The sequence below is a fragment of the Oryzias latipes genome, chromosome 1, assembly GCF_002234675.1.
Source record: "Oryzias latipes chromosome 1, ASM223467v1".
NCBI lineage: Eukaryota > Metazoa > Chordata > Actinopteri > Beloniformes > Adrianichthyidae > Oryzias > Oryzias latipes.
In genome coordinates this window covers 35,733,539-35,759,345 of record NC_019859.2, presented here as the reverse complement: position 1 = coordinate 35,759,345, position 25,807 = coordinate 35,733,539, and the positions used below count along the sequence as shown (strand labels likewise).

General features: G+C 42.4%; 2 protein-coding genes across 9 annotated transcripts in view; both read right to left on the bottom strand.

Annotated features, from left to right (window-relative positions):
• The window catches only part of LOC101155909 (dynamin-2), a 30,981-nt gene extending 16,058 nt beyond the window's left edge, over positions 1-14,923 (bottom strand). For 3 of the 7 annotated variants that reach the window (XM_020706370.1, XM_020706374.1, XM_020706371.1), the window contains exons 1-8: positions 5,568-5,611; positions 5,302-5,375; positions 4,723-4,872; positions 4,439-4,642; positions 2,635-2,733; positions 571-731; positions 245-387; positions 32-167 (exon numbers count right to left, since the gene is read on the bottom strand). In XM_020706370.1, coding sequence (XP_020562029.1) covers positions 32-167; positions 245-387; positions 571-731; positions 2,635-2,733; positions 4,439-4,642; positions 4,723-4,872; positions 5,302-5,375; positions 5,568-5,596 — 996 coding nt within the window. In that variant the 5' untranslated portion in view covers positions 5,597-5,611. Of the gene's footprint in view, positions 1-31; positions 168-244; positions 388-570; positions 732-2,634; positions 2,734-4,438; positions 4,643-4,722; positions 4,873-5,301; positions 5,376-5,567; positions 5,612-14,514 lie in introns of those variants that run through there. The other 4 variants (XM_011480898.3, XM_020706375.2, XM_020706377.2 and 1 more) reach the window with 3 other exon arrangements.
• A 1,785-nt stretch (positions 14,924-16,708) lies between these two features.
• LOC105355073 lies at positions 16,709-25,767 on the bottom strand. Of its 2 annotated transcripts, XM_011480890.3 has the most exons (6): positions 24,009-25,767; positions 23,618-23,938; positions 22,495-22,605; positions 22,379-22,417; positions 21,573-21,712; positions 16,709-17,888 (listed from the first exon to the last, which is right to left on the bottom strand). In XM_011480890.3, the coding sequence occupies exons 1-6, from the start codon at positions 24,043-24,045 to the stop codon at positions 17,673-17,675; spliced, it is 864 nt and encodes a 287-aa protein (XP_011479192.1). In that variant the 5' UTR covers positions 24,046-25,767; the 3' UTR covers positions 16,709-17,672. The 2 variants fall into 2 exon arrangements, with proteins under 2 accessions (XP_011479192.1, XP_020562023.1); XM_020706364.2 differs by lacking the exon at positions 21,573-21,712.
• Positions 25,768-25,807: the final 40 nt, after the last annotated feature.

The following is a 25,807-nucleotide window of genomic DNA, read 5'->3' as shown; positions in this document are numbered from 1 at the left end:
CACCACTCAGGCCGTGTGGAACACGCCTTACCTTCACCAGCTCAAACGGAAACCTTTCATGGAAAATGCGGTTGATCTTTGCACCCCCAGACAAATTGGAGGTGTCCACCTGATCTCCAGATCCCTCGATGCACTTCTCAAAGTCCACCCCAAACTGCTGAACCATCCTGTGAAGATTCCACAGAAGACATTTTCTGCTGAAGAACGTTTCAGAGATCTTCACATGTACGCGTGGAGCACAGACTGGAGGAGGGCCTTGGTCTTGCGTGCAGGATCGTCTGGACGGAAGTTCTTGAACTCCTCCACTTCCTTCTCCAGAGACAACAGCTGGCTCTGCAGTTTGCTGCGTAACCCCGGCAGCGTGTCGCGGATGTGGTTGGTGAGTTGCTGACAACAAACAAAGGGACACCAACCAGGTTGGTACGGTCCGTCTTTTGCAGCACGTCACGTTAGTCCAAATTTGTAGGACACCAAACCTGAAGGGATTAGTTTCAATCCAACCGCAAATGACTAAACCAAATAACGGTTCAATGGTTAGAAATTTAGTTCTCCCATTTGTGTCCATCTAACCTGGTTGAGGGTCTTTTGCAGGTGTGGGGTCCCCATGCGTTCAGCCAGATGTCGGTATGCAGGATGCGACAGGAAGAATTTCCTCTCAGCAGCCAAAGCGGCACGAATGTCCTTCTTCCCATCGATGTCCTTCTGGCTGCGATTCACCACCCCGATGTAGCCTAAAGAGGAGCTTCAAGGTCAGGATTTCACCAGAAAACACAAGAAACAACCACCATACTTGTCTGACTATACGCTGCTCCAGAGTTTAAGTGGCAGCAGCCAAAAAAAGGAGACAAAAATCACATTGTAACCCTTGGTCTATCCTAGGCACTTTAACATTGGGAGGTGGGTCATCTAGACCCACTAGACAGAGCTCTGAACCTTTTTTCTTCAATGATTTGTGATCTTCACTGGTTTCCATGGATTGCATGAAATCTTTCCACCTTTATCCACCTTTGTCAATGGAAGGGTGGGGTCATCTGGACCCCAAAAGCACAAGGTTTAAGGGCGTCACTTCTAAACAGTTCCAGCTTTATGATGCCTTTCCACGAGTTTAATTCACCAGTCAAGGTCATTCAAATTCAATGTTTGTCCAAACCTATGTTCAGAAACATGATGCTCCGGTTGCGTGTGGGAGGAGCTACCGCCATATCTCAGCCTCATCGCTACATGGCAGCATTGACATTTACGATGCACAGGAGACACGGATGATGATCGAGTTTGTTCATGTGGAAGAGCTCCTCAACCGGCTGAGTGATCACGTCTCCACGTCTGGGGTCATGACATCATTCAGAGATTCTCCCGGTACCATGAGCTTCACCGGAACCGCGTCTGAATGTCGGATGCTTTCAGCGGTACGTCCGTCTCTCTGTGAACCGGTTTGACGACTTGCTGTCCCGCATGAGTCCGAGGAGAGAAACAATAAAACAGGACTAAAATAGTCTCGATTCAAAGTTCAGGAGGAGGAATTCTCCCGTGTTTTGGTTTTTAATAGCGATTTTTCTCCTGCACTGCTGTCAGTAGCAAATGCTGATTCACACGCCGATAGTGCCCTCTAGTGGCTGTTCATAACAAATTAACATGAGCCTATTTTTTTAAAAATAACATACAATTCACACCATATGACCAAACTCTACAGACACAGGACTGGTACCAAAAAATCCAGTACATCCTGTCTATAAATTGGCTTAAATTGTTTAATGGAAGTTCCACGAACTCATGACGTAGGGGTGATGCTGTCGTCCGGCGTCCTCACACCACACTCATGCGGTTAGTAAGGTGTGAGTTCTGGCTCCTTACTGACCACAAATGCTGCACGTACAGGGTGTGCACGTGACATGTCTCAGTAGGACGTCTACACAAACTACACTCTGGCTAATTTCCGTATTTCTAACAGTCAGGCTGCAGCGAGGAGCGTGCACGTGTCACGTGAACAGCTCTAACTGGCTCCTTGCACAGCCTGCAGGATTCTGGAGGATTGAAAAAGGAAAAATCTGTACATCAGGCCTGCCTGCATCTCGCCTATTTCACCCTTCTGACCGTTTTGTGCTGTTTAAGCGTTCCCTATGACCTGTCGGCCATAGAAAAAACGTGCATAAGCATTTTAATTTACGGGTTCACGGAGCGCTCTACCACCTTGATGTTTCCTGAAGGTCACCCGTGTACAGGTCTGGTCCAGTTTTCACCAGCGGACAGCCTGATTCCTCCCCTAAGGGCAGGAGGGGCAGAGGCTTTGTTGATATGTGGAAGTGCAGAAAATATTGTTTTTCTAGGAATTTGTTTGAGCATGTATGGTTGAGGTTTAGCACCTACGGGGTCTCCAAGGAGGGTAAAAAATTCTTTGAAGATCTGCTGAGGGAGATAAAAAACTGCTGCTTGTTATCATCTAGTTTACCAGCATTTCAGTTCTTCAACAATCTAAGCTCCTGTTTTAAGGAGAACAGAAACAAAAGTCTTCCATCTCCAGGAATGGAGCAGAACATGTCATGGCTCTCTAGTCCATGTCTCTACAAAACCTGTTGACGCAGAAGTAAAGTGGAGAACCGGCTGGATGCCTGTCGGCTGCTTGCTTGGCTCAGCTACCTCTGCGCAGCGGCAGCAGCTTGTTTTCCAGGATGTCGCGTGCGTCTGTCCCCTCGTCCATCAGATCCAGCTTCGTGATCACGCCGATGGTACGCAGCCCTGCAGACAAAGAATATCAAAACCATGTTTTCCATGTTTCATTGCTCCGACACACACAATAACACTCATCAGCCCCACAGAGGTCCAACAGGGAGCAGTAGTCAGTGAATTAAGGGACAGTAGCTGCGTTTCCATCACACATATGTGCAAAACGTTTTGAGGATTCTAAAAATGCTGTAAAAAACACAATTTCTTGGTTAAAACTGCTTCTATTCAATCCTAATTATGTGAATAAACACAAACCGATTGACGCTATAAGTCACTGAGAAACACAGCAACGGATGTGAGCAACACTTTGATTGACAGCAGATACATTCACATTTCTGCCACAGCTCTAGCGCTCATCATCATCTATCAAAGGAGACGTCTTCTTCAGGCCGTGGAGCGGCGAGCTCCTTACACGTGGGAGGGGCTACAGATGATGACATAATGGGAAATGGTGGTTTTCCAGAGGAGCTGTGGATCCAACAATTCCTCATGACACGCTCAGCTTCTGATGATCTGTGTGACGCTGTGGGACCTCTGGTGGCGCCCGCCGTGCAGCGCCCAAGGCCGCCAGTTCCTACCAAGAAGGGCATCGCCATCCGGTTGTTGGTCACATGGCTCGTTGAATCTAAAAACGTGTTTCTGTTGCAGTTTTTGGAAATGCGTCCATTTGAATACGCCTGAAAAAGCCCCTCCTCCAAGCACAAAAACGTTTTTACAGAAATGCGAGTTTTTTCTAAATTTCAGAGTTTCCATTAAGCAAATTTATTTTGAAAATCCAATTTGTGCAATTTCATTGTCAGTGGTAACGCAGCCATAGATCCTCTGTGCCTTCCCCGACCCTTTGTGGGGGGAGCCAGCCACTCAGTGGGGGTGGTCTGGTGGTCGTCTCTCTTCTGAGAACACCTGATTTTTTTTCCTTAAATGTCATAAACCTAATAAATATGAACATGTTTACAGAGTATTTATGCGTTCTGATGAGGAAAACTAGGATTCATATAAAAATACATTAAATCGTTCAAATGCATTCCACGGCGGTCCATATTCTCCCCAATCTAGAGATCCTCACTACATTTTCGGCGTTTTGCAACAGTAGATTTGGTGGTGGCTGCCTGTCATCGTGCATTATGCATATAGTAGTGAGGGAACTGGGACAACGCCCTGGTTTCTCAGGACTGCTCTGCTTTTTTCAGTCCTCCACGACTCCACCACACCTGCCAGTGATACCTGCCATCGCCAGGCTTCTGCAGAGCCTGATGGGAAACACTGGAAGATGTGATGTCACACATAGCAGAGTTTTTGTCTTGATCTGATGAGAACATTGCAGTCACAAAATGCTATTGTGTGTTCACCCCTACAGCCAATCAGCTTTCACTGATTCTCACAGGTGGTCTGGCAGAGGCTTTTACGCCGGGTGCCTTTCCTGACACAACCCTGTATTGTACCCGGTCTGGGGACCGGCACAAAGGTACCCAGGCCTGGGCCCCCTTGTGGCTACATGGGTGGGTGGTGGCGCGGGGGGTCTGAAGGAGGTTCATTGCGCCCCCTGGGGAATCAAACCATGATTTCCCATGTGACCGTCCTGCACTTAGCCAACCGAGTCGCGCCAGGTTATGTTTGAAAACAGTAAATAGAGAAGAAACCGGTTGGCAGTATGGTGAATACATTTACCGGAGGAATCTCCCAGCACGACCCCCTTCCCGAACACGAACCGCCTTACCTTGAGGGTCGACCTCCTTGGCGATCTTGAGGGCATCAGAGTTGGCCAGGTCTGTATTTGCCGGCGTGACAGCCAGGATCAGGCAGCTCTCTTTGGTGATGAACTGCAGCAGCATGTCTCTGATCTGATGCTCGATGTCTGGAGGCTGGTCGCCAACAGCAACTTTTGTCATTCCCGGCAAGTCAATGAGGGTCAAGTTCAGCACTGAGGAGGGGAGAGGGGGATGAAATCAGACACAGAAGGATAGCAGGACGACTTGTTGTGTACTGTTGGTCTGTCTCTACCATTAGGGGAGTAGACCCGAAGGTTGATGGGGATGGGGGAGATGCCCTTGTTGGATCCGGTAATCCGGTCCGTCTCTGCTTCTATCTCCATGCGAACTTCTTCAAAATCAACAAACTTGCGTCCCTTACAGTGCAGGAACTCAGCATGCTCTGAAAGATTAACAAGAAAAAGAAGTATTAAAACTCAAAAAGGAAAAAGTCAATCTGGGACAGGAGAACAAAAATGACCATAAGGAGACTTAACGTCTGGTTCCTCTGGTAAGAGTTAACTCATTTTATATGATAACAAGTTGAGGTAAAAATATGACCTCTGTTTTGTTTTCTGCATGTTTCCTCCCAGTAAAATTCACTTTAACTGTAATATACATTTTCAAACTTTCCAGCTTTTTTCAGAATAAACAGAGTGGATGGACGGATGATGGACGGATGGATGGATTAAAAGAACAATTGCTTAAGGGTGTTTTTTTCTCTAATTAGAAGAATGCGATTCCTTTTAAGTGAAAAAATGAAACCAGCAAAAGAATGGGGCACGTATGTCACCAACACTGGATTAAGAAAACGTCTTTTTTGAGAACGTGCCTGTTTTACTGTTGACCAGCTGGAGGATGAGAGGACGGCGTGTGACGATGCCTGAACCTCTGGGAAGAAAGTCCCTACAGGAAAAAACAGATGGGAAGTTTAGAATGGACAAAACAGATCTAATAGCTGAGAAAACAGTTGTCAACAGCAGTGAATAAATGTTTCTGTTTGATGGTTGCACTGTGATACATTGATCAAAACTATGCTGCCCTCACAATTCCTAAGGCGAAAAGCAATTCCTCAAGCGCACCTAAAGTTGTACTAACCTAAAAAGAAGATCTGTATTTTTGCACATCAATGGGCGTAAAACTCTCTGCCAAACCAGCTGTGTGAACCAGAGAAAGCTGATTGGCTGTGGCGACCCTGAGGGGATAAGCCGTGAGGTGAACAACTGTGAGAAGCACTGGTCCAAGAACAAGTTCTGAAAACCTTCATGCTGCACCATTTTATATAAAAAAAACACATGGTTACATCTGTTTATGACCACGGATTTAACTTCTATAAGTGTGTGGATGTGTCATTTATGTTAAACCAGTTGCTTGAATCTTTTAGCACATTAATGTGTGCTATAGTTAAGAGCAGGTTATTTGATTGGCACTGAAACATTGGTGGGCTCTACCAACCGTTATTTTGTCTCATCCAATAGACCAAATTAGAAACACCGTTGTTAATGTCTGTTAAAATACAACTGTTAACCACCCTGAACAACATTGATGGAAAATATTTCACCACCATGTGATAAACAGGGAACCCGTCACTATTAGCAGCAGTGACGCACAACAGGCTACGCAGTGAACCGACACACCAACACGGTTTGGAGCAACTGTACTGAACACACTGTAAAAAATAAGGAGTGAAATCAACAGAACAGCGTTTCAACACACTTTGATAGTCTGAAATGCGGACCTATGAACATAATCCCATTTAAAACTGAACAGTTTGGCTCAAGTGTGATAAAGACCATTTATTGTACAGTTAGAAATAATTTGTAAAAAGTACTAAATGATAAAGTGTAATAATAATAGTATTTTAAGATAAGTCTGAAATGTTTATCATACTCACCAAAAACAACAAAAAAAGACAACAAATCTTTTATAAATACACTATTTCCTCGCAATATCACAGTTCACCTTTCAGCCTCTTTACACTGATTTTTTCAGTCCATTGTGTTCTACATCCTGATTGGCTGTAGACCCTGTCAATCAATCCCCTCTACTGTGTCTCCTGTTTTACAGCCTTAGAACATCAGTAATCCTACTTCACGGATTTCACCGATTGTAAGTCATGTTTAGAGTGTACAGAGCCGGCATAAATGAGTACATTTGTCAGAAAACCCTTAATTTCCCTTCAGAATCAACATTTTCTGTGAAATACTAGACTACAAAATACACCTACAAAGGTCGGCTATTGTTATTTTCCCAACAAATTAAGTCAATCCATGTTGCAAAAATAAGTACACGCCAGTCATAGTCTTAAGAGAGAAGCCAAGCTACAAAATTCCAGTGAACAGGCCTTCAACCCCAGGTGAGTCTGATTCATTAGAGAGGTGTCCAGCACACAGGTAAAGGGCATTTCTTAATAAAGAAAAGCCCGTTCCATTTCATTCTGTCAGCAATGGCTCCCCTTGGCAAAGAATTGTCATCAAATCTGAGAAAGGAAATCATTTTTCTGCATAGCCCTGCACAGTATATCGCAAATTTATCGTTGTCACGATGTCAAGCTAAGCAATATGGATTTTGCAAAAGACGGCAAAAATCGCAATAAATGGTTGCCTTAAATGAGCTAAAACAATCTAATGGCAGCTTGAAGCATTTAATGAATCAAATTTATGCATTTGACCAATCGGATGGACCCTTTCGCGTTGTTGACCAATCAGATGAGCCCTTTTATGTTAGATGTTTGCCTCCTACGTCGACGAGGGTCATTTGGAGTTTCATTTTTAAATTGTTGCAGTGAAATGGAAATGATGTTTTTGGTTGTTTTGCTATTTGTATATCGCAAATCATATCGTCATCGCAATATTGATCACTAATATCGCATATCTCGAGTTCTCCTCATATCGTGCACCCCTATTTCTGCACAAAAAAGGTGAAGGTTACACAAAGATCAGCAAAGTTTTACATATCAGTCAAATGACTGAAGCAAAGGTGATCCAAGGATGGAAGTGCGACAATCTTACAGAGACGTCCAGGCCGTCCATGGAAGCTAACATCTGGACAGGAGCGTCTTCTGATGAGAAGGGTTGAAGAAAATGGCCGTGCGGGTTCACTGCAGTTAGCTAAAGCAGTAGAACGCCAAACTGGACCGCACACTGCATACGGCGCACGCTGCAGAGGAACAGCATGCATGGTTATCGTCCACGAAGGAAGCCTCTCTTAAAACCCATGCATGAAAAAGCACGCCTTAAATCTGCTAGGGCCCATGATGATGAAGATGAAGAGTACCGGGACTCAATACTCTGGAGTGATGAGACGAAGATCACCGTTTGTGGAACTAATGGTTTTAAAACTGTACGGCGTCGCAAAAGTAAGGATTTCAAAGAGAAATGCATGGTGCTTGCAGTAAAAGACGGCGGTGACAGTGTCCTGATGTGGGACTGCTGGTGTGGGGGGGGGGGATTCTGAAGAACAAGTGGAGCATCAGTCTCCATCCAGGCTCTCAAAGGGTTCTTCTTGAAGAATGGACAGATGTTCCAATATGTCGCCAAATGGTTCATTCATGCCTAGAAGACGGTGCTGTCCTTAAAGATCACGGCGCTCATACAAAATACTAGATGTAGTAGTTTTTGTTGCAGGGTGTTTTCATTTTTGCTTCAACCAATTTAAGTAAAACTGAAGATGATGTGATCCATCTGTTCATTGAGCTACTGATTAAATTAGTACTTTTTGAAGGTGGTGTACTCATTCATGCTGGGCACTGTAACTCTCACGATAAACTAAAGGAACGCTGTATTTCAAAAATATTAACTGTGTAAATCATTTCGTTCATTCACTTCTAGAGTACCTTCCACCACCAGTCAAGGAGCCCCAAAGTGCTGCACACAAGGAGAGCAGAGTACATGATATAAACATGAAAAGCATAAAAGACACAAGACCAGAGATTGAAACCAACATGATAAAAAAGGCAGCTAGGCAGATACATTACTACCGTGCGATAGTGGAGGAACAGTTTGACTTTAAAGCTCTCCAAGAGCGTAACCTCTCTGATATGATATGGTCTGGTATGACTGTGAAATATTTTGTACTGAATAGGATTTTATAATTTATATCCGTGTCTCTTTATGTCTACAGACACGCTGACAAGAATGGAAACTTGTTTTCAATAGAAGTCAAATCATATCCAGGTCATCGATCCCATGTCTCTGCAGGCAATGAGAAAATACCCCACGCCTGTGTGTTTGCCCACGACTACCGTCAGCCAACACAGGCACAGGGCGGCGTGCATCGCAAGAGCCAATGGCCTGACAGCTTCATGCTGGGCCTGAAGTCGACTGCTTTGTCAGCAGTCAGGATGTTACTCATCTCTGACTTCCATACTGCTGCCTCGTCTCTTCCCTCAACGATGGAACCGATTTCTGAGCAGGAAAATGAATTATTTGTCGTTTATTTCTATGCCCTCATAATCACCTTTCTTTTGGTTTGTTAAGGTAACCAGAAGGCCAAACACATCGTACGCTGTGGCTTTTTGTTTAGAACTACTTATTTTTGCTCTACTAGATTAAAAAAAAAATCAATCTCAAAAACCAGTTTGTCATAAACTATCACTTTAATGTTTTACCTTTTTCAGATTTTGTTTACCTGCTCATTAAAATCTGAAGGCATTACTTCCTGGTCTTTTTATGATGATAATGCCGTTTTTAGCCATAATCCAAAAATTTCTGACGTTTTCTAGGACATAGTTTCTGCATAGCGACAGGAGTTTATCAGAAATTCACTTCTGAGCTGTTGATGCAGAGCAACCCCATCCCCATTTGCTGAGAGCTCTCTGTTTACACTCTCTCCTGCTAGCTTACAGCCCCCCTCATAACCCCAACCCAACATTGGCGCTGCAACCAAAACATTGGCGCCATCCAGCCGGGCAGTTCAGATCCAGGTTTCAGACGTTCATGGATCTATTTGTCTACAGCCGAATGCCTCAGAATGGGGCGGAGCAAGGGGCTTGTGGCCCCGCCCAGCATATTTTCCGGCAACATTTTTTTTTATCTGCTTCTGATTGACAACGATTTGAACAAAGAAATACTACAATTTGAACCCCATTTTCTTTCTATATTTCCTCCATCATTAGAAAAATGCTGCAAGAACACGGTAACCCCATTTTCTGTCCGTCTGCCCCGGGGGCAGCTGTGGTACATCAGTAGTTCACCATCACCAAGTATGGATGAATAACGGACACATTGGAAGCACTTTGAGCGTCTGGAAAAGACCTGGGGCCTGTTTCAGAAAGGAGGTTCAACCAACTCTGAGGTTAAACTTGAACTCTGAGTTGGTCAATCGAGAGATTAACAACTGAGTTTTCTGTTTCAGAGAAGCTGATCAGAGTTAGGTCAATCAACTCTGAGTGGACTGATTCGGAGGTGAGCGTGCGCACCGCCACTATAAGAAGCCATTATCAATGGAGCGCAGATATCACGAGTCACCATGGCAACAGTGGAAAAAGAGGTCTGCGTATTTTTCGCCAGCTGAACTTGACGTGCTGCTGCAGAGTTACAGTGAACATGAGCACATATTCCAGAAGAAAAGCAACACCGCTGCATCTGCAAAACAGAGACAGTTAGCGTGGGAAACATAGCTGCTCAAGTTAATGCGGAAGTTTGCATTTAAATCATTGTTATAAAATATTGACTATAATAACTTTTTAAATAGCGTAAGGAGTGAAATAAAAAATGGGGATATTTAGGTGTACTTTTGAAGTGTTATTCCTGGTGTAAATGCATGAAATGCTGCATAGTGTACAGAACCAATCTGGGGGAAAATGCATTTAACGTCGGTAACGTTAAGAGGACTTTTTTGTTAACCTTCCCCTCTTGCGAACGTTGGTCAGTTTAATATTAATCCATGCAATTGTGTTTTTAAAAGTGAACTTATGTCTACCCTTGTATTGATCAAGTGGTATAGGTTTATATGGGATTAAGAAAGTAAGCAGTTTTAGCAAATTGTGTTTCCAAAAAGTAATTGTTACATTAATCTAATTCAATGTCCCTGATTTCATTTTCATGTAGATGCAATCCTGCAGGAATTAAAAGAACATGGCAGCAGCTAAAAATGAAGTATAAAAACATAATTCAATCCGGTCAAATGTGAGCATGTCATGGATGTAGGCTTTATTGACAATATTTGACATATGAAACATCTACATAGCAATATCTAATGTTGTTTTCATTGTATATATGTAATTGACTGCAACGAAAAACGGTAATGCTCAAACAAAAACGTATGGGGAAATGACAAATCGAGTCTAGGTCTCAAAATCCTCGCACGACGTAAATGTAATTCTCTAGGAATTAATGCAGCCTCCTCGTCTATTGGGTCCTCCAAAAAAGGACAAGCCATTCTTGTCACTTGTCTCTGTGTGACGGAAATGTGGGCAATGAAGGTTAAAGCGAAAAATACCGCTTCGTCTTTAAAAAGGGGAGGGGACCGGCAGAAACCTTGAGTTTAGGGAATAAAACCTGCTCCCGACCAGGTTAGGTTCACAGCGTAAGTAACCATGGATACTGACTCAGAGTATAAGTTACCTCTCTTTCAGAAACGGGTTTGACTTACTCTGATTACTCTGGTTTAACAAACCTCCCATTCTGAAACGGAAAACCCAGGGTTTCCCTGATTTCAGGGTTAACGCACTCAGAGTTTACACTTAACCTCCTTTCAGAAACAGGCCCCTGATAAATCCATTGTTATTTTCATTGGATTGGGTCTTTAACGATGTTTAACCCTAAGGGAACACTTGTTACATTAACAAATATATAATTTTAATAAAGAAAAATGTGAGTCAATTCCAGTGGTGGAGCGTGCATCACACAGCCAGGCCTTCATTAGTGCTTTGTCTGAATCCCTCAACCCCTCATGAACCGTTTTACGCTGCAGAAACCAGCTTTGCATTGCAAATTGAAAAATCCTGTAGCCACAATAACTGCCTCTAAGGAAACTGAATATACAAAACAGTAAACAAATCTCGTTTTGCAGCTACAGCCAGCAAAAAACATGGAAAATAATAGTAGTACGTAGTTGTATTGAACCGTTTTGATACTTGCCCCCCCCCCCCTCAAAAAAATCTAAATGTTTTAGTTTTGCGCCGAGGCAGAACTAAAGTTAGGCGTGAGTTTCCACCGAGACGCTTTTAGGTGAGGGAGGTGACAGCATGTCAGCAGTATCAGCATGGCTAATGCAGATGTGAGGCCAGAGATAAGGACCCCCCCATCTCCAAAGACAGTTGGATCAGTCGAATGCTGTGTGTCGACAATGTTACATAAAGATAGCGTATGCCACAGTAACACATCTAATCTGTTAACGCCCTTAAAACGGCATCACCGACTGTAACAAGAAGACTGTTTACAAGAAAAAAAAGTGCAAGTTAAGATGTTTGTTTTTTCAGGCCAGTGTTAATTATCCAGTTTTTGGTTCCTGACAGCTAATAGTTGTATTATTTTATATAGCAGATCACCTACATATGTCAATTTTATTTATTGTTATGTAAAACCAATAAATGCATTTTACAAGTCATTTCTTTCTGCCTTTTTGTACCGAAAAAATACGAAAATGTAACGAACCGAGCCCTATGAAAACCCAACTGAGATGTTAGTGTACCGTTACACCCCTACTGAGAGCTGAGTCTGTCCAGATGTGTTTCTGTAATTCGCTTTAGAGCTGAAAATGTCCAGTGGACAGACGCAGTGGACATGAGGACGGTCAGCGGCAAACACACAAGTCTGTACGGCTGCTTCATGATTCACTCAGATGTTTCTGATGAAGGAAGTCGAGGATATCAGTGGGAGATTTTCCTGCTAGATCCTCCATGGATGCGTTACAGTCAGTCTGTTTTTAACTGAGACGGATCAAAAAGGTCTCCTCTGTGTCAAACTGGACAAGGCTGTATGTGACTTCCTGAAACTTCTGTCGATTTTGCCTCACAGGACCTTCACAACTCTTGCTGAAGGCCCTTACCCTGCCTGGCAACAGAGGACAGCTGAACTGCGATTGGTTAAATGCTCCAATGTGAAAATCCGTCTTTCTGGAAGCAGCAGAACCATCATAAACACAATAAAAGGGAATGGACAGACCATTTGGAATGATTTCATGAGTATGCATGGACAAAATGTAATGAACACATGATGCAGATATTTTTAAGGCCTTCAGAGAAGGCCCTGAAGGCCCACCACTGGTAAAGTGAAAAAGTAAATCATTTATAGAGGTATGTCTGAAACGTTCCCCATAATCTAAGCGGGTTTCCTCCTCAGCTATGGCCAGGAATCAGAAGGAGGTTCTGTGACCCAAACCCAGACAAACAACTGCCGTCTGTTGGTGGCGCCGCATAAAAACCCCAGAGCATCCAAATAATCAAAGGGGACATTCTGGTCATCAGTGAGCTCAGAGCCAGCATTGTACCATGGCTGCATATTGGGGGGGTTGGGGGTCATGAACAGAACCAAAAGGCTCAGGGAGTTTCTGGTACCCAGTGTCTCACGTACATATGACAGCGCAGCTGGTGACATCATCAATGACCTCAGCACCAGCACATCAATGCCCCCACTGTCTGTGCCGGTCCACGCTTGGGACGAGGACAAAAGCAACTGGGGGGGGACAGAGGCCCAGGTGCCTCATTAACATTCACGATGACTTTCCCCCCGACATTTGCCGGACTTCCATACGCAAATGCAGCAAGCTTTAAGAGGAATAATCTGCTGCTTTTAATCCTCTAAAACCAAAAATAGTCCTTAATTGTTTTTGTTAAATGCTTCAAAAATAGACACAAAAACACACTTTTGTTGTTGTCTGTGACCCACAAACCTTCATCTGTACAACTGAGAGGTAGACCTGCGGCAGTGGAACCAGCAACCTGTCCATAAAGCTCCATTGTATATAGATGACTAGTGTCCCATAGACCTAAACTGGATCAAACTTTGACTTATGAAACTTTATTGCTTTAAAGGCACCGTTTTTACAACCCCAGCAATCACGGGATTGGGTCACTCTGGTCAACCTTTACCACACCGAACCACAACCCTTTGAGTTTACATTTCAGACCACTTCTACGTGAGGTATTGCTGCAAACCATCAGATAGTTATTGATAAGGAAGCAGTGTGATGATAAGTGAGGAACAGGATTGACAGAGAACCGGCTTGTTTGATTGGCGATCTGAGTCCGCCATTGTGCCGCTTTGCCCTGAGGTGCAAATCAACAACTGACTCGACAAAACAAAATGATAGAAAAACTAAACACAAAAAGAAACCGCCAAAGGCAGGAATTATGAGACATTGATATCCAGTAACGCTTCATGTCAAATAACGTTCAGTTGAAATGATGGACCAACATCATCGACCTGTCAGGAGTGTCTACCTACCTTTACGCTTTTTCATCACTATGTTCAGTTTTTCCAACATTTTATTTTGATTTCAGGAAATTACTTTTGTTTTTTGAAATGTTTCTTTCTTTTTTGGAATATTTGTTTTCTACAATGTAATGCTGTTTTTAAATATTTGTTTCACTTTTTTAATTGTTGTTGTGATCAATAAAATGTTTTTGCGGTGTTGATGTATCTTGAAACTTCAGGGCCACCGTACACTTTCACTTATCGGCAGGTTCATTTGTATTTGATCTGAATATTTCGTTTGGAGCTAAATATTAAACTCTTCTCTAAATATTTAATTTGGACTTTAATTTCTTTTTTTTTTTTAGTTATGAAGCTTAAATGTTTTATTTAGGTCAGATCAAGACATAATTAATTTGTAAACTATTATATATATATTTATACTGGTATTTAATTTTTTAAGATATGATTTTATAAAATTAAATATTTTGTTGGTAAACTAAACATAATAAGTATATGGAAAACATATTTAACTTTAGATTAAATATATAGCTGGCTAACCAAGTAAACATTTATTACTTCATAAATCTAAATATTGCTGTTAATAATTTACTAGAACTTTCCAAACGGCATCCCATAATATAGTTGCCATGGTACAGCTGGAGAGCCGTTAGAAGACTCCACGTCACCTCCCGACGAAGTTCTCCAGCACGGAGCTCTTCCCGGCGCTCTGCCCGCCGACCACCGCGATCTGCGGCAGGTCCAGGTTGCAGCTCTGGCCGATGGAGCTGAAGGCGTCCTGGAGCTTGTTGATGAGCGGGATCAGCTCCTCCATGCCGCGGTTTCCCATCGCGCCGCCCCCACGGGAGCCCCCTTTTCGGGGCTTCTATCTATCTATCGGTAGTTGAAAAGTTGCAGCGACAAAGTTCCCAGATGGAAGCGCGGCTCTCCGTTCCCCCGGTGACACGCGGCACGGCGCGGAACAAACGGTTCTAACGAGCTTCCGTTAACGGTTTCGTCGGGCTGCAGGAGGGAAGTCCTGTCAGGGGGAAAAGTTCGGTCATCATCCGGTCAGGAGAGGCGACACCCAGCGCCTGTCGGGAGGGAGGGAAGGAGGGAGGGAGGCCCCGCCTCCAGGCAACAAGTCAATTGATGATTGGTCGGCTGGAGTGTCAGTCACCCACGCAGACCCGCTCTGCTGAAAATGGGGTTTTGGGCGTTTTTAATGTGTTCTTGCTGCATTCTTCTGATGATGGAGGACATATGTTAGAAAGGTAAGATTGAAACTGTATTCCTAATATAACTTTGCTCATACTCGCTGTGAATCAGATAAAAAGGCCGTTTTATAAACGATTGTACTTGCGAAGTAGAAAATAAACTGGGCGGGGCCACAAGCTCCCTGCTCCGCCCCTTTCTAAAGCTTCCACTGTCAGACAAATAAATCCATGAGGCTACAGCTGTGCCCGAATTCCCGCCATACCCCCCTAACTACTGAAAAACTATGTAGTGCATCACTAAGCTAATGCTTTTAAAATTTTGTAAATTTTTTTAAAAGCAATTCATGACATAAACCTGAGCAGTAGAGACCCAGAATGAACTGTTTATGTGCACTACGATCGGATCAACAATCGGAAAGAAATTTTGATCCGAATGAGTCTGATCGGGGCGGAGGATCATGAACGGCGTGTTTAGCGTGTTTACATGATGCATTTTTATTCTGATCAAGCGTTTATTCTGATTTCTTTTGTCCACGTAAACTCAGCTACTGTCTTTTTACCTGGACCTAATGCCTTGGTCACAACACCCCGGGTGGAAAATGGCCGTCTGTGGGAAGAGAATGGGCGAATGCAGGTGGTCTGCGTACAATTTGAAGATCATTGACAGTTCAGTGATCCCATAGAACAAAAACATCCATGCCTTTTCTTCTGCAAGCATGCTGCGGGCGACAGGTCGTCGTGAACACCTATAAATGGATTTTCTACCTTCTCACAGTCCCATAGATTTTAAAATTCTGAATAATATGTGAAACTGTAGTCAAAGGAACATCAAGCTGCTTGGAGATGATCCTATAGCCTTTTCCTTGAACATATTTGCGTATAATTTTCTTTCTAATGTCCTGAGACGACTATATCTTTTGCCTCCTCTGGTCCATGTTGAGTGTGGTACCTGTAGCCCTTCATATAAGCCCGCTGACTGATTACATGATTGTAGACACCAATGATGTTAATTAGAGAACACATCTAGGGTGATCTTATTCTTTTGGTCACATTATTTTGAGTCTCTCCCCAGGTATCATTATTTTTGTCCAGGTCCATTTCATGCTTTTACTTTTGTAAATGGTTCTATTGAAGCGTGATTGAAAAGTAATGTCTGATCTTCATTGGTTAAATTTAATAGAATTTTTATTTGTTATTACTTTTGTCAGATTTGAGTTTTTCTTTGACTATTATGAGTTTTCTTTCATTAACCCAGTGCTTCTCAATTATTTTTTGCAAGGCCCCCCCTAGGAAAAAGAAAAGGTTTCATGCCCCCCTAACCCCCCCCCCCACACACACACACACACACACACACATACACACTCGCCGTGGTGACAATATGTTAGGTTAGTATCTATAAAAATTGTATTAGTATACCTAAAATTGTACCTTTTAACATTAATAAAAGAAAAAAGCAACATAAATCCACTTTCAACAAATATTTCCTTTATTTAGCCACAGAAACCCTGTTCTAGTCTAAAACAGAAAAGAAGATTAAAGTGCCTAAAATAAAATAAAAATCTATTATTCATTTTTTAAACTAGAAACATTTTGACCAACTGAACCATTTGATGCAGAGAAAAATAATTCAGTCAATAAATAATATTAAATGTAAATTGATCTGAAACATTAACGTTTTTAGTCTGAAGAAATAGGTTAAAAAAATTGTGCTGATTTTTTTTCTAAATGATGGATTGTTTATCTATGTTCTCATAAATTGCAGCTGTTTTCTTGCATTACCTTCTGTCTTTATGTCAAATACTGACACCAACTAAACCACAGGCAGACAAACATACATTTATGGAAAATAAAGACACGTCATCAAATGAATGAATGACATTATTAGCATGAGCTGAGTCATCTAAATGCACAATGATCCTGGTGTTGTGCAATCTAGCTCTCCGCGTGCGCGTTTCACCTCGCAGCCTGAGCCCACTAGCCCTCCCCTCCCTTCCCCTTCTCACACATGCGTGTGACAGGAGCAGCTACAGGGACGGCAGGTCACAGTTTCAGGCTGTTACAAACTGTGTGATAGAACAGATGATAGGTAACCAATAGTGGCACAGATTTTTTTCCAAGCTCTGAGCTGCTGTCACCACCGCGCCCCGTTAAATTTGTGCCCTGGGCAATTGCCCGTATTACCTGTGCCTATAACCACTACTACTGCACACACCCCCTGGCATCACACCCCACTATTTGAGAAGCACTGCATTAACCAAAGGTTACCAACAAAGTTGTCCATGTGTGTATTTTATATCGCCAATGGTTCTGACAGACGCTCTATCAAGTTGAACCCCTAAACTCCACACATCTATACACCAATTTCTGATACGATTTCAATCGACACACATGCAAACACCCAATCCTCTGATTTTACAACCCATCCATCTAAAATAGGAGTTAACACCCAGACCTGTTTAATACTTACAGAAGACCCCAAACCAAGATTTTTTTCTCCCACATAATCAGTCAAAGATTGGTCACATCAGTGATTACAAAAGGCGGACACGTTTCTTTTTGTGTCTCTACATCTTTGTGGTTTTCAAGTCGTTCTTGGTAACAAAAAAGTTTTGGTTTTTTTCAGATTTTTCTCAAGGCAAAACATTTAAATAGATTTCAGAGGTATTTTTGTGATTCTTTTGGTAACCTGCTAATCTAAAACCTGCAGTGTCTCTCACATTTGGGAGGTTTTCATAAATACGAAGCTCTTGACTTCCTGACATTTGACCTTGACCACTGACACAGTTAATCTGAAACACCGTCTTGATCCTCTTTTCCATCTTCTCACAATCCATCTCGCTTTGAATCTGCAAAAAAAGAAGGCAGCATTTAGCATGAGTTTTATAAACTACAAATTAAAACATACAAAGATCCTAGTTATGTACATTTCATAGGAAACATGGGAAGAAAATGAAATTGTTTTCTTGAAATAAATCTGTCAGAAGTCCGAGCTCTGTCTCCCCCTCTGGTCACCAGCAGGAACCGTCTCCAGAGTAATGTATGGACTTCATCTCCCAGCAACTACAGTGTGCACTTCCTGGATGCCACACACCTGACTCTTATTCACTCAACCAATCACAGTCTACTTAAGCTTTGCACTGAGCCTCACTCAGTGCGAAGTGTTGTTTGTGCCCCTCTGCCTTCATTAACAAGTGTTTTATTTGGATGTGATCTTTAGTTTTCCAACCCTGTCTCTGACTGTGTTTGCCTGCCGCCTGGCGGCTAGTGATGATAGATGAGACTTCCTGAAGCGTTTCAGCACATTGCCCAAACTGTATGGAGACTGTGTCCATACTGTGTCACTTAATGCTGACTCCTGCTGGACCAATAACGTCATTGCAGGCAACCAATGTCTTTGTAGTTCCTCATTCCCATGCCCCAGCATTGAGGAGGTGCTTTAAGTTTGACAGTTCTGCTGAACAAATGTGACATTAAACCTCATAAACATAAAATGATTCATTTCAAATAAAGGTTCGTTTGAAATGAAATTTGTATTTTGTTAGATCAAGCAGAAACCGAGAAGAACAGGAGAAACAAAACGTCAAAAACACGATTAAAACAGTTAAATATTTCCACGAACCTCATTAAAACACCACATTCAACACCTCAAGTAAAGATTCAGTAAAATAAAACGTATGACCCCCTGGACCCCCCACAAAACCTTAGTGTATAAAATTGACAAATTACAAAAGATTTTATTCAACATTTAGTTTGATTAACGTTGTCGTTACAGGGAGGACGGCCTTTTTCATACATGAGCTACTTTAAAAGCACTTTAGACTGGGAAGCTGGTTGATGGTAGATTTTAATCAATAGGTTTCAGAAGTGCTGAGGCTGATCTTTACATCGCCTCTGAACGCTGCATGCTGGCAGGACAAGCGTGCATTCCTCTTCCTGCTTTCATTTCTTTCTTTATATCTAGGTTAAATGAACGGAGCTCCTAAAGTGACAGAAGTTAAAAATAATCTAGAGCTGGTTTCTGGTGTGCACATGAACATTGCGAGGCGTGTGCATGAGAAACAAACACATGCGAGGCCCACCGGTTGATCAAAGAAGGGGTCTACCCTGCGCTCAAACAGAACACGAGGGTTTAGAACTGGTTTTAGGCAACGATTCCAGACAAGCAAAGCTGCTACGTAAAATGAAGCTCAGCAATCTCATGTAACTGTGATGGGGCGTGCTTTTATTGTCTTGATTTCTTCCCGCCTGCATTTGAAGGCTGCTGACGTCACGGCGCCGCCACAAGTGATGTCCAGATTCAGCGACTGTCAAATGCGGCCAACGATTACGGCCTTCTTTTTCCCCATTTCAAGGATTGGTCTGGTGTATCCTTCTGTGCTGTCCATTTCCCAAGATGCACTGCGGCCCGACCCGGAGATTGTCTGACCCGGAGTTGGAGATAATTACACATTTTTGTAATTACACCTCCAAGATTAAAAATTGGATCAAATAAGCCAGGAAAATGTTGAGCTCCATGCCTGGTTCACTACCCCTCTCTGTTCAGGACTCACGGTTGCTAGGCGACGGGACAATCACTGGAATGATCTGAAGGCTAAACTCATCCATATTCACAGCCGTTAGCATCCGACCTACCCGTGATGGACCCGGCCAACGTTGCGCGAGTAGGCGCAAAGCAGCAAAATGATCATTTTAAAAACGTACCACTAACGGCTCCGCCTTTTTGCCTGGACTTTTTAAGATCCTGAGCGGCCTCGGATCCCTCAGGTCAAAGTCAGGAACGGAAAACAGAAGTTTGAAATGTGTGCATAAAAACCTCTGGTGGTGTGATGCTTGATGTGTTTTTGTTTGGGATTTATGGACAAAAATGTTTGCATTGTGGATACTTATACTACCTTCTTTAAGCCCCAAAATACTTGACAGTCAGCAGTCCCATTCATGCAGACACATTCACACAGTTGGTGTTTCTCAGCCTCTCTTCAGCCAAGGTGCACATTTTTCTCTGACAAAAATTAACAGCAACATAAAAAAAGCTGTAATTAAAAGAGAAAACTGTGTAGTCTGTATTAATGATGCAGCAGTCACTCCGTTTTTACCAACAGCTGCGGAACAAAAAACCTTGAAGCTGCGTCTTTTCTTCTTAAAAGTAAAAGTTTTCAATAAAAATTGTCAACTAATGGCTGTGTGTGTGTGTGTGTGTGTGTGGGGGGGTCCACATTTTAAAGTAGTTGATTTTCCCTCCAGTTTATCAAAACATAGATAACAGAATAACTGAGATCATAACTGAACACGCTGAGGGTTTATTAACTTTTCTTCTGACCGATTTAAAAGATATTCCTTTGGAAAAACTGTTTTCTTTATTTTTGTGAAAAATAATCATTTAAATGTAGTTTTAGTCAAATGTGTCTGTTGACTGATAGAGTTTGTGTTATCATCAGCTCACACTTGCTGTTATCACCCTAAGATTATCGTGTCACAGTTTCAGGTTCTTTGTTTTTGGTTCTATTTCAGTTCTGTTTCCTGTTTTCAGTTCTGTTTCCTGTTTTATTTTGAAAGGTTTCCTAGTTGTGTTAGCTTGTCTTGTGCGTTCTGTCCTTGCCTTCCTCATGTGCTGCTCCATGACATTCCAGTTCCCTGTTGGTATTTTTGCCCTCTCCAGTTTGTCAGTTTGGTTTTTCCTGCTCTGCAGTGGGTTTTGGTTTTATCAAGTGTTAAAGACTTTGTTGCCTTGGAACCTCCTGCCTCCTCCTCTCTGCGCCTGGGTACTCCCTCAACCCCCCCATCGTGACAGATTGCGTCTCAGTTCTGTCTTCCATTGAACAGACACTGACGTACAAAGTGCTGATGATACAAAATCTGAATATACCGGGAAGTGAGAACTCCTGCGACAGACCGACTCTCCTAACAAAAATTCTCATTTCCTGTTTTTCAAAACCCTGAAATTGGCCACTCAGCCTCTATGCTGTTTCTTTTATCTTGTTATTTTATTTAAATTGAACTTCATTTGATTTTTCAAAAGTGACTGCAGCCTAAAGGAGAGTTTGTCCTTCGATCCTCAGTATGAAGGAGGAAGAGGACTCGGACCGAAGACTAGAATCTCTGGCTGTTAGGGATTCCTTTGTGCTTCTATGCAGACTATCGAGGAGAAATAAACCATCATCATCAAGAAGACTTACACACTGTTCGAGCAGACTGATGCATTTGTTGTGCTCCATGACAGTTACAGAAGCACATTCAGAGATGCTGTTGCATTTACTCCATAAATCATGGGAGACTCGCATCACTGAGCTTCGGGATTTTCAGGGGTGTCAAATTATCGCATTACCCACGTTTGATCAATTACAAACAAATTGGTGCTTTTTTTAATCGTGTTAATATAATTTTTCAATATTGTTGTCTTCAGTACAAAGGCTGAAAAGAAGTGAAGAAAAGAATAATCCGCGTGCAACGGAATATGTTGGCTGACAAACACATGCAAATGAATGCAACAAGTGGGTTGCATGCAGAAAAAAGATTATCAGACTTCGATCTACCTCCTGTGTGCTGGCGTCTCTGTTAGTGGAGCAGATATTCAGTTGAGGTTTTGAAATGTCTTTCAGGTTCCAGCAGCATGCAGCTAGTATCAACAGAACGAGCACTGCAAAGGTTCCCGATGTAGCATATAATACTGTTCCTGAAAAGACAACAAGATAGGGTGGACCTAAGTATTTGATGCTAATTGTTTAGTCTTAAAAAGAACTTGACTAAAGAGTCTGTCCATGTTGGAGAGTTTGGAGTCTGGTCAGGTGATCAGTTCTAGCAGGTGTCTTCAGGTCAGTTGACTGGTTGATAAGGAGAGTCGAACTGGTCTGTGTGAACCAGAACTCTGGATGGTTACTAGGGGATCAAATACTTATTTAATAATAATAATTGATACTTTGTTTATCCCACAATGGCATTTGACCCATCCCCTGGGGGAGGGGTGAGCTGCAGCTGAGCCACACTCGGGATGCAGTAGCGTTAAGGGTCTTGCCAAAGGACCCTCACTAAGTGATGTTAATTGCTTGCCATTGATGTGGTAATTGGCCCCAGTGCCTTTGCTCATTCCCCTCCGGGAATCGAACCCTGGATTCCTGCATTTTAGCCTCTCACCTTACCAACCGAGCTACCCAGCCAGTTATTATTTCTGTCAATGAAATGAAAATAATTGTGTATCAATTCTTCAAAGTGGATTTTGTGATTTTCTATCTCACTGTTCAATGAACCAAATATCAGGATGGAAGACTGTCAGTTTTCTTTTGAAGTGTAGATTTCAAAAGTATAATTATCATACTACATTCATGATCAAATGTGAGCTTACCCCAGTTCACTTTCTCTTCATTTTCTGGTGGAATTGTGGCTGTAAGGAAACATGGATTAATTCTTTTAATGAAACAGATCGATCAGAGTATAAACGTTGATTTCTGTTGATCCCACCTGTGGAGGAGTTTGTTGGCTCCATGGTGGAGTTCGTGAATAATGGTGCTGAGCTGGAAACAGGCTGGGGTGGGAATGTTGAAGAAACATGTGACGCAGGTGTGGTCAGAGCTGTAGAGACGCAAAGAAATGTTCAAAGTTCCATTGCTTCACGAAACACTTGTTCATACAAACTATGACAAGTCTGTCAAAATCTTGGTACAATATTCCCATTTTCCACGTCTGAAAAGTCGGCCTTTCACGATCCTTCATGATACACGTGTATCTGCACACAGCCAGCTCAGTGGCCTTGTGGTAGAGCGTCTGCCCTGTGACTGAAAAGTCATGAGATCAAATCTGGCCAAGTCATACAAACCCTTTTGTTGTCTTGCGGGTTAAAACTGACCCACTGATGTGTTTATTTGTCCAAAAAAATACCTTAAACTGTACTTAACTTGTACTTTTAATTTCATAACTTTTCCTAAAAGGACTCAATTTGTACACCACTAGTGTACAAAAATCGTCGTATGGATCGTTTATGACCCGTGGCTTGTAAAAGCATTGGAAAACCAGAAAAATGTCAAAAGCTTCACACAAACACTCTCTAATTCACACACAAACACAAACTAACACACAAACACTTTTATACTCTTACACAATTACAGTCATACAAAAAAACTTTTAAACTCTTATAAGAATAAACCATTGACAAAGAAATTCCAGTGTCGGCTGTTTTTCACTTTGAATATAATTAAGTCAGTAGTAATTACTTCACCTTTAAAAAAATAGCAATAACAGACCTTTAGTGTGTAAAAAAACTGTTGGTTTTTGTATTGTGTAACAAAAAAAGACCAAAAAAACGAATTGCCTTGAGTTGAATTCATAGGTAACAGGTTGTTTCAACATCCACAAAACAGTTTAGATTTAAAATTAAATTAAGCTGCTTTATTTGAGGGTTTTGGCAGGGTGGGTAAGTTTTGACCCATAGAAAAAACAGAATGTTGAGATGACAGAAGGGTGAAGCTCTGCTTATGCACATGAAAACATGTTGACATTTTTGGGTTTATGAAGCTGTTTTTTAAAGCACGAACATTGCAAAGTTCCATTAAACCTTGAAGCTAAGATGAAATTATGATCCACGCACCTTTCTGAACACGTATGTCCACTGAGGTGTATGTGACAAAGCCGAGTCTTTCCACCGCACAGTAGTATAGATGTGTGTCTGACAGCTGGAGCGGATTGAAAGTCACACTGAAGACTCCGTCCCCAAAGTCCTTCAGAGAAAGTCGTCCTTTCACTGTCCTTCCACCAGGTACAACTGTAGCCAAGATGTCTTCGTCCTTATTGCATGGATCTTTGCAGAAGTACTTTTTCCTCGAACTTGCCAGTTTATGAGAGCAGAGGAACGAGGTCTGTTCCCCTTCAAATCCTTCTATATTGATCTCATAACTCTCTGTGACGGCAGCTTCACAGACAAATCACAGAATCAATGGTTCATAATTACCCAGATATGTTGAATTTAGAAAAGAACTTACCGTATAAAAGACAGAAATACATAGAAATGGGCCTCATTGTTGCCAAAGTGGGCAAGCCGGTACAGCAATGCCAGTATTTGGTCTGTCATTTACCGAAGCAGTGGCAGAAATTTCCTATGAGGGTCACTGTGTATCTGTTTGTGAAAATGAATTACACACAAAACAACCACTTCCTCCTTCCTGTGGTTTCAGCCATTTAAAAGACAGAAAGGGGGTGGTGGGCGTCAGCAACTAAGAGCAGAAAACAGTAGCAGCTCTACATGCCCACAGTTCAGCTCACAGAGCATTTTATGTACATTTGATTTTTTTCTTTTGCCCTTTGAAATACTTTAACTATCCTGCAGCTTACTGAATAAAAATGAACATTTTTTTTTTTTTTACATTATATCATGTTTAGGTTAAACTTATTCAAGGTTGAAAGACAAAAGTTCATGCAGGAATGCAAAACTTGATAAAGTTTCTATTTTTACCTACTCAGCTGCAGGGAACTGTCCTGTCTCCTGATCTGTTCACACTGTAAACGTCTGACTTCTGCCACAACACCGCGGCAGTCGTTTTCAGACGGTACAACCTTTGTGGCGTCCTTCGAGGGGGAGAGGATTGGGGAGTATAGGCGGCTGGTGGAGGACTTTGTGGGTCTGGAGCAGGAAGAATCAGCTGCAGCTGAAGGTCCAGAAGACCAAAGAAATGGTCCTGGAGCTCCAACACCACGGCCCCACGCACACTGAGGGAGACGTGTGGAGATGGTACAGTCCTATAGGTGACCAACAAGCTGGACTGGACCACCACTACAGACCACCTTTACAAGAGGAGCCAGTCCTTATTTAACATCTCCTCCAAACTGCTGCTCAATTAATCAGTCACTCCAGTTTTGATTCTCACATGCTCAAATTCCATTGCAATGCAACCATGAAATGCTTTCATCAATCAATTTAAATTAAAATAACTAACCTAATAAATAAACAAATACATACATAATTAGCTGTGGGGTGCACTGTTGAGCAAAGAAGCTCCTCCCCATCGTCTCTGTGTGGGAGGGGTCACGTCTTCCTGAAGGCGGCTGGTAGAACAGACTCAGTCCTGTCCCTAATGATTCAGAGACCTCCACTGCAGGTACCAAAACTGTTCAGCCTGCAATAAGTGTTCGTTTGTGACACCTATCACTATTTGATTGGCGGTCCTTTTGTTCGGATGACGTGTCAGATGGTGATTGGTCCGGATAAATTACCGTACAGCAGTAGAAGAAGAAATGATGAGTTCTGTTGAAAACAAAGCTCCAACATAGAGCGAGATGATTTTCTAAACGTGCTATTATTATAGTTAATGATTATTATTTAGTGCTTGTTTGCTAATAGTTTTTAAATCCGTGCGGTCAGTGCTTTATTTAGGCAGAACGGACCTGGAAGAAGGGTTAGGGTTAGGCTAATCCGTGCTAACAACATTTATCCGTGGATGAACTGGAATAACATCAGCCTTTATATGGTCTGGACCCGACTGGAAACACAGATTCAGATGATTGTTTGGACGGTTTCTCAGGACTCTGCCTCCGCCCGTCCCAACGCCACTCCTCTGCTTGGAGATACAAACCTCCCGGGAGACTCGGTTGTCCTGAGTCCAGCTGCTTTGCTCAGAGACGTGTTCGCTGGTGTGGAGCAGCGGGTTCTTTCCAACAGCCACAGATCTTTTTACAAAGGGGGTTGTGGTCAAATCTCTCTAAACATTACAAAGAATAATGTCAGACACATGTCATGGTTTGGGTTTCTTTGTATTGGTTTTAGCTTTCCGTTTTGGTTTCTGTC

Excerpts from the sequence above, each read along its gene's own strand:
- LOC105355073 (XM_011480890.3), bottom strand. The coding sequence starts at position 24,045 with ATGAGGCCCATTTCTATGTATTTCTGTCTTTTATACG. Across the intron at positions 23,939-24,008 it reads GTATTTCTGTCTTTTATACG|CTGCCGTCACAGAGAGTTAT; the intron begins GTAAGTTCTTTT and ends TTGTCTGTGAAG. Across the intron at positions 22,606-23,617 it reads GGACATACGTGTTCAGAAAG|CTCTGACCACACCTGCGTCA; the intron begins GTGCGTGGATCA and ends GCGTCTCTACAG.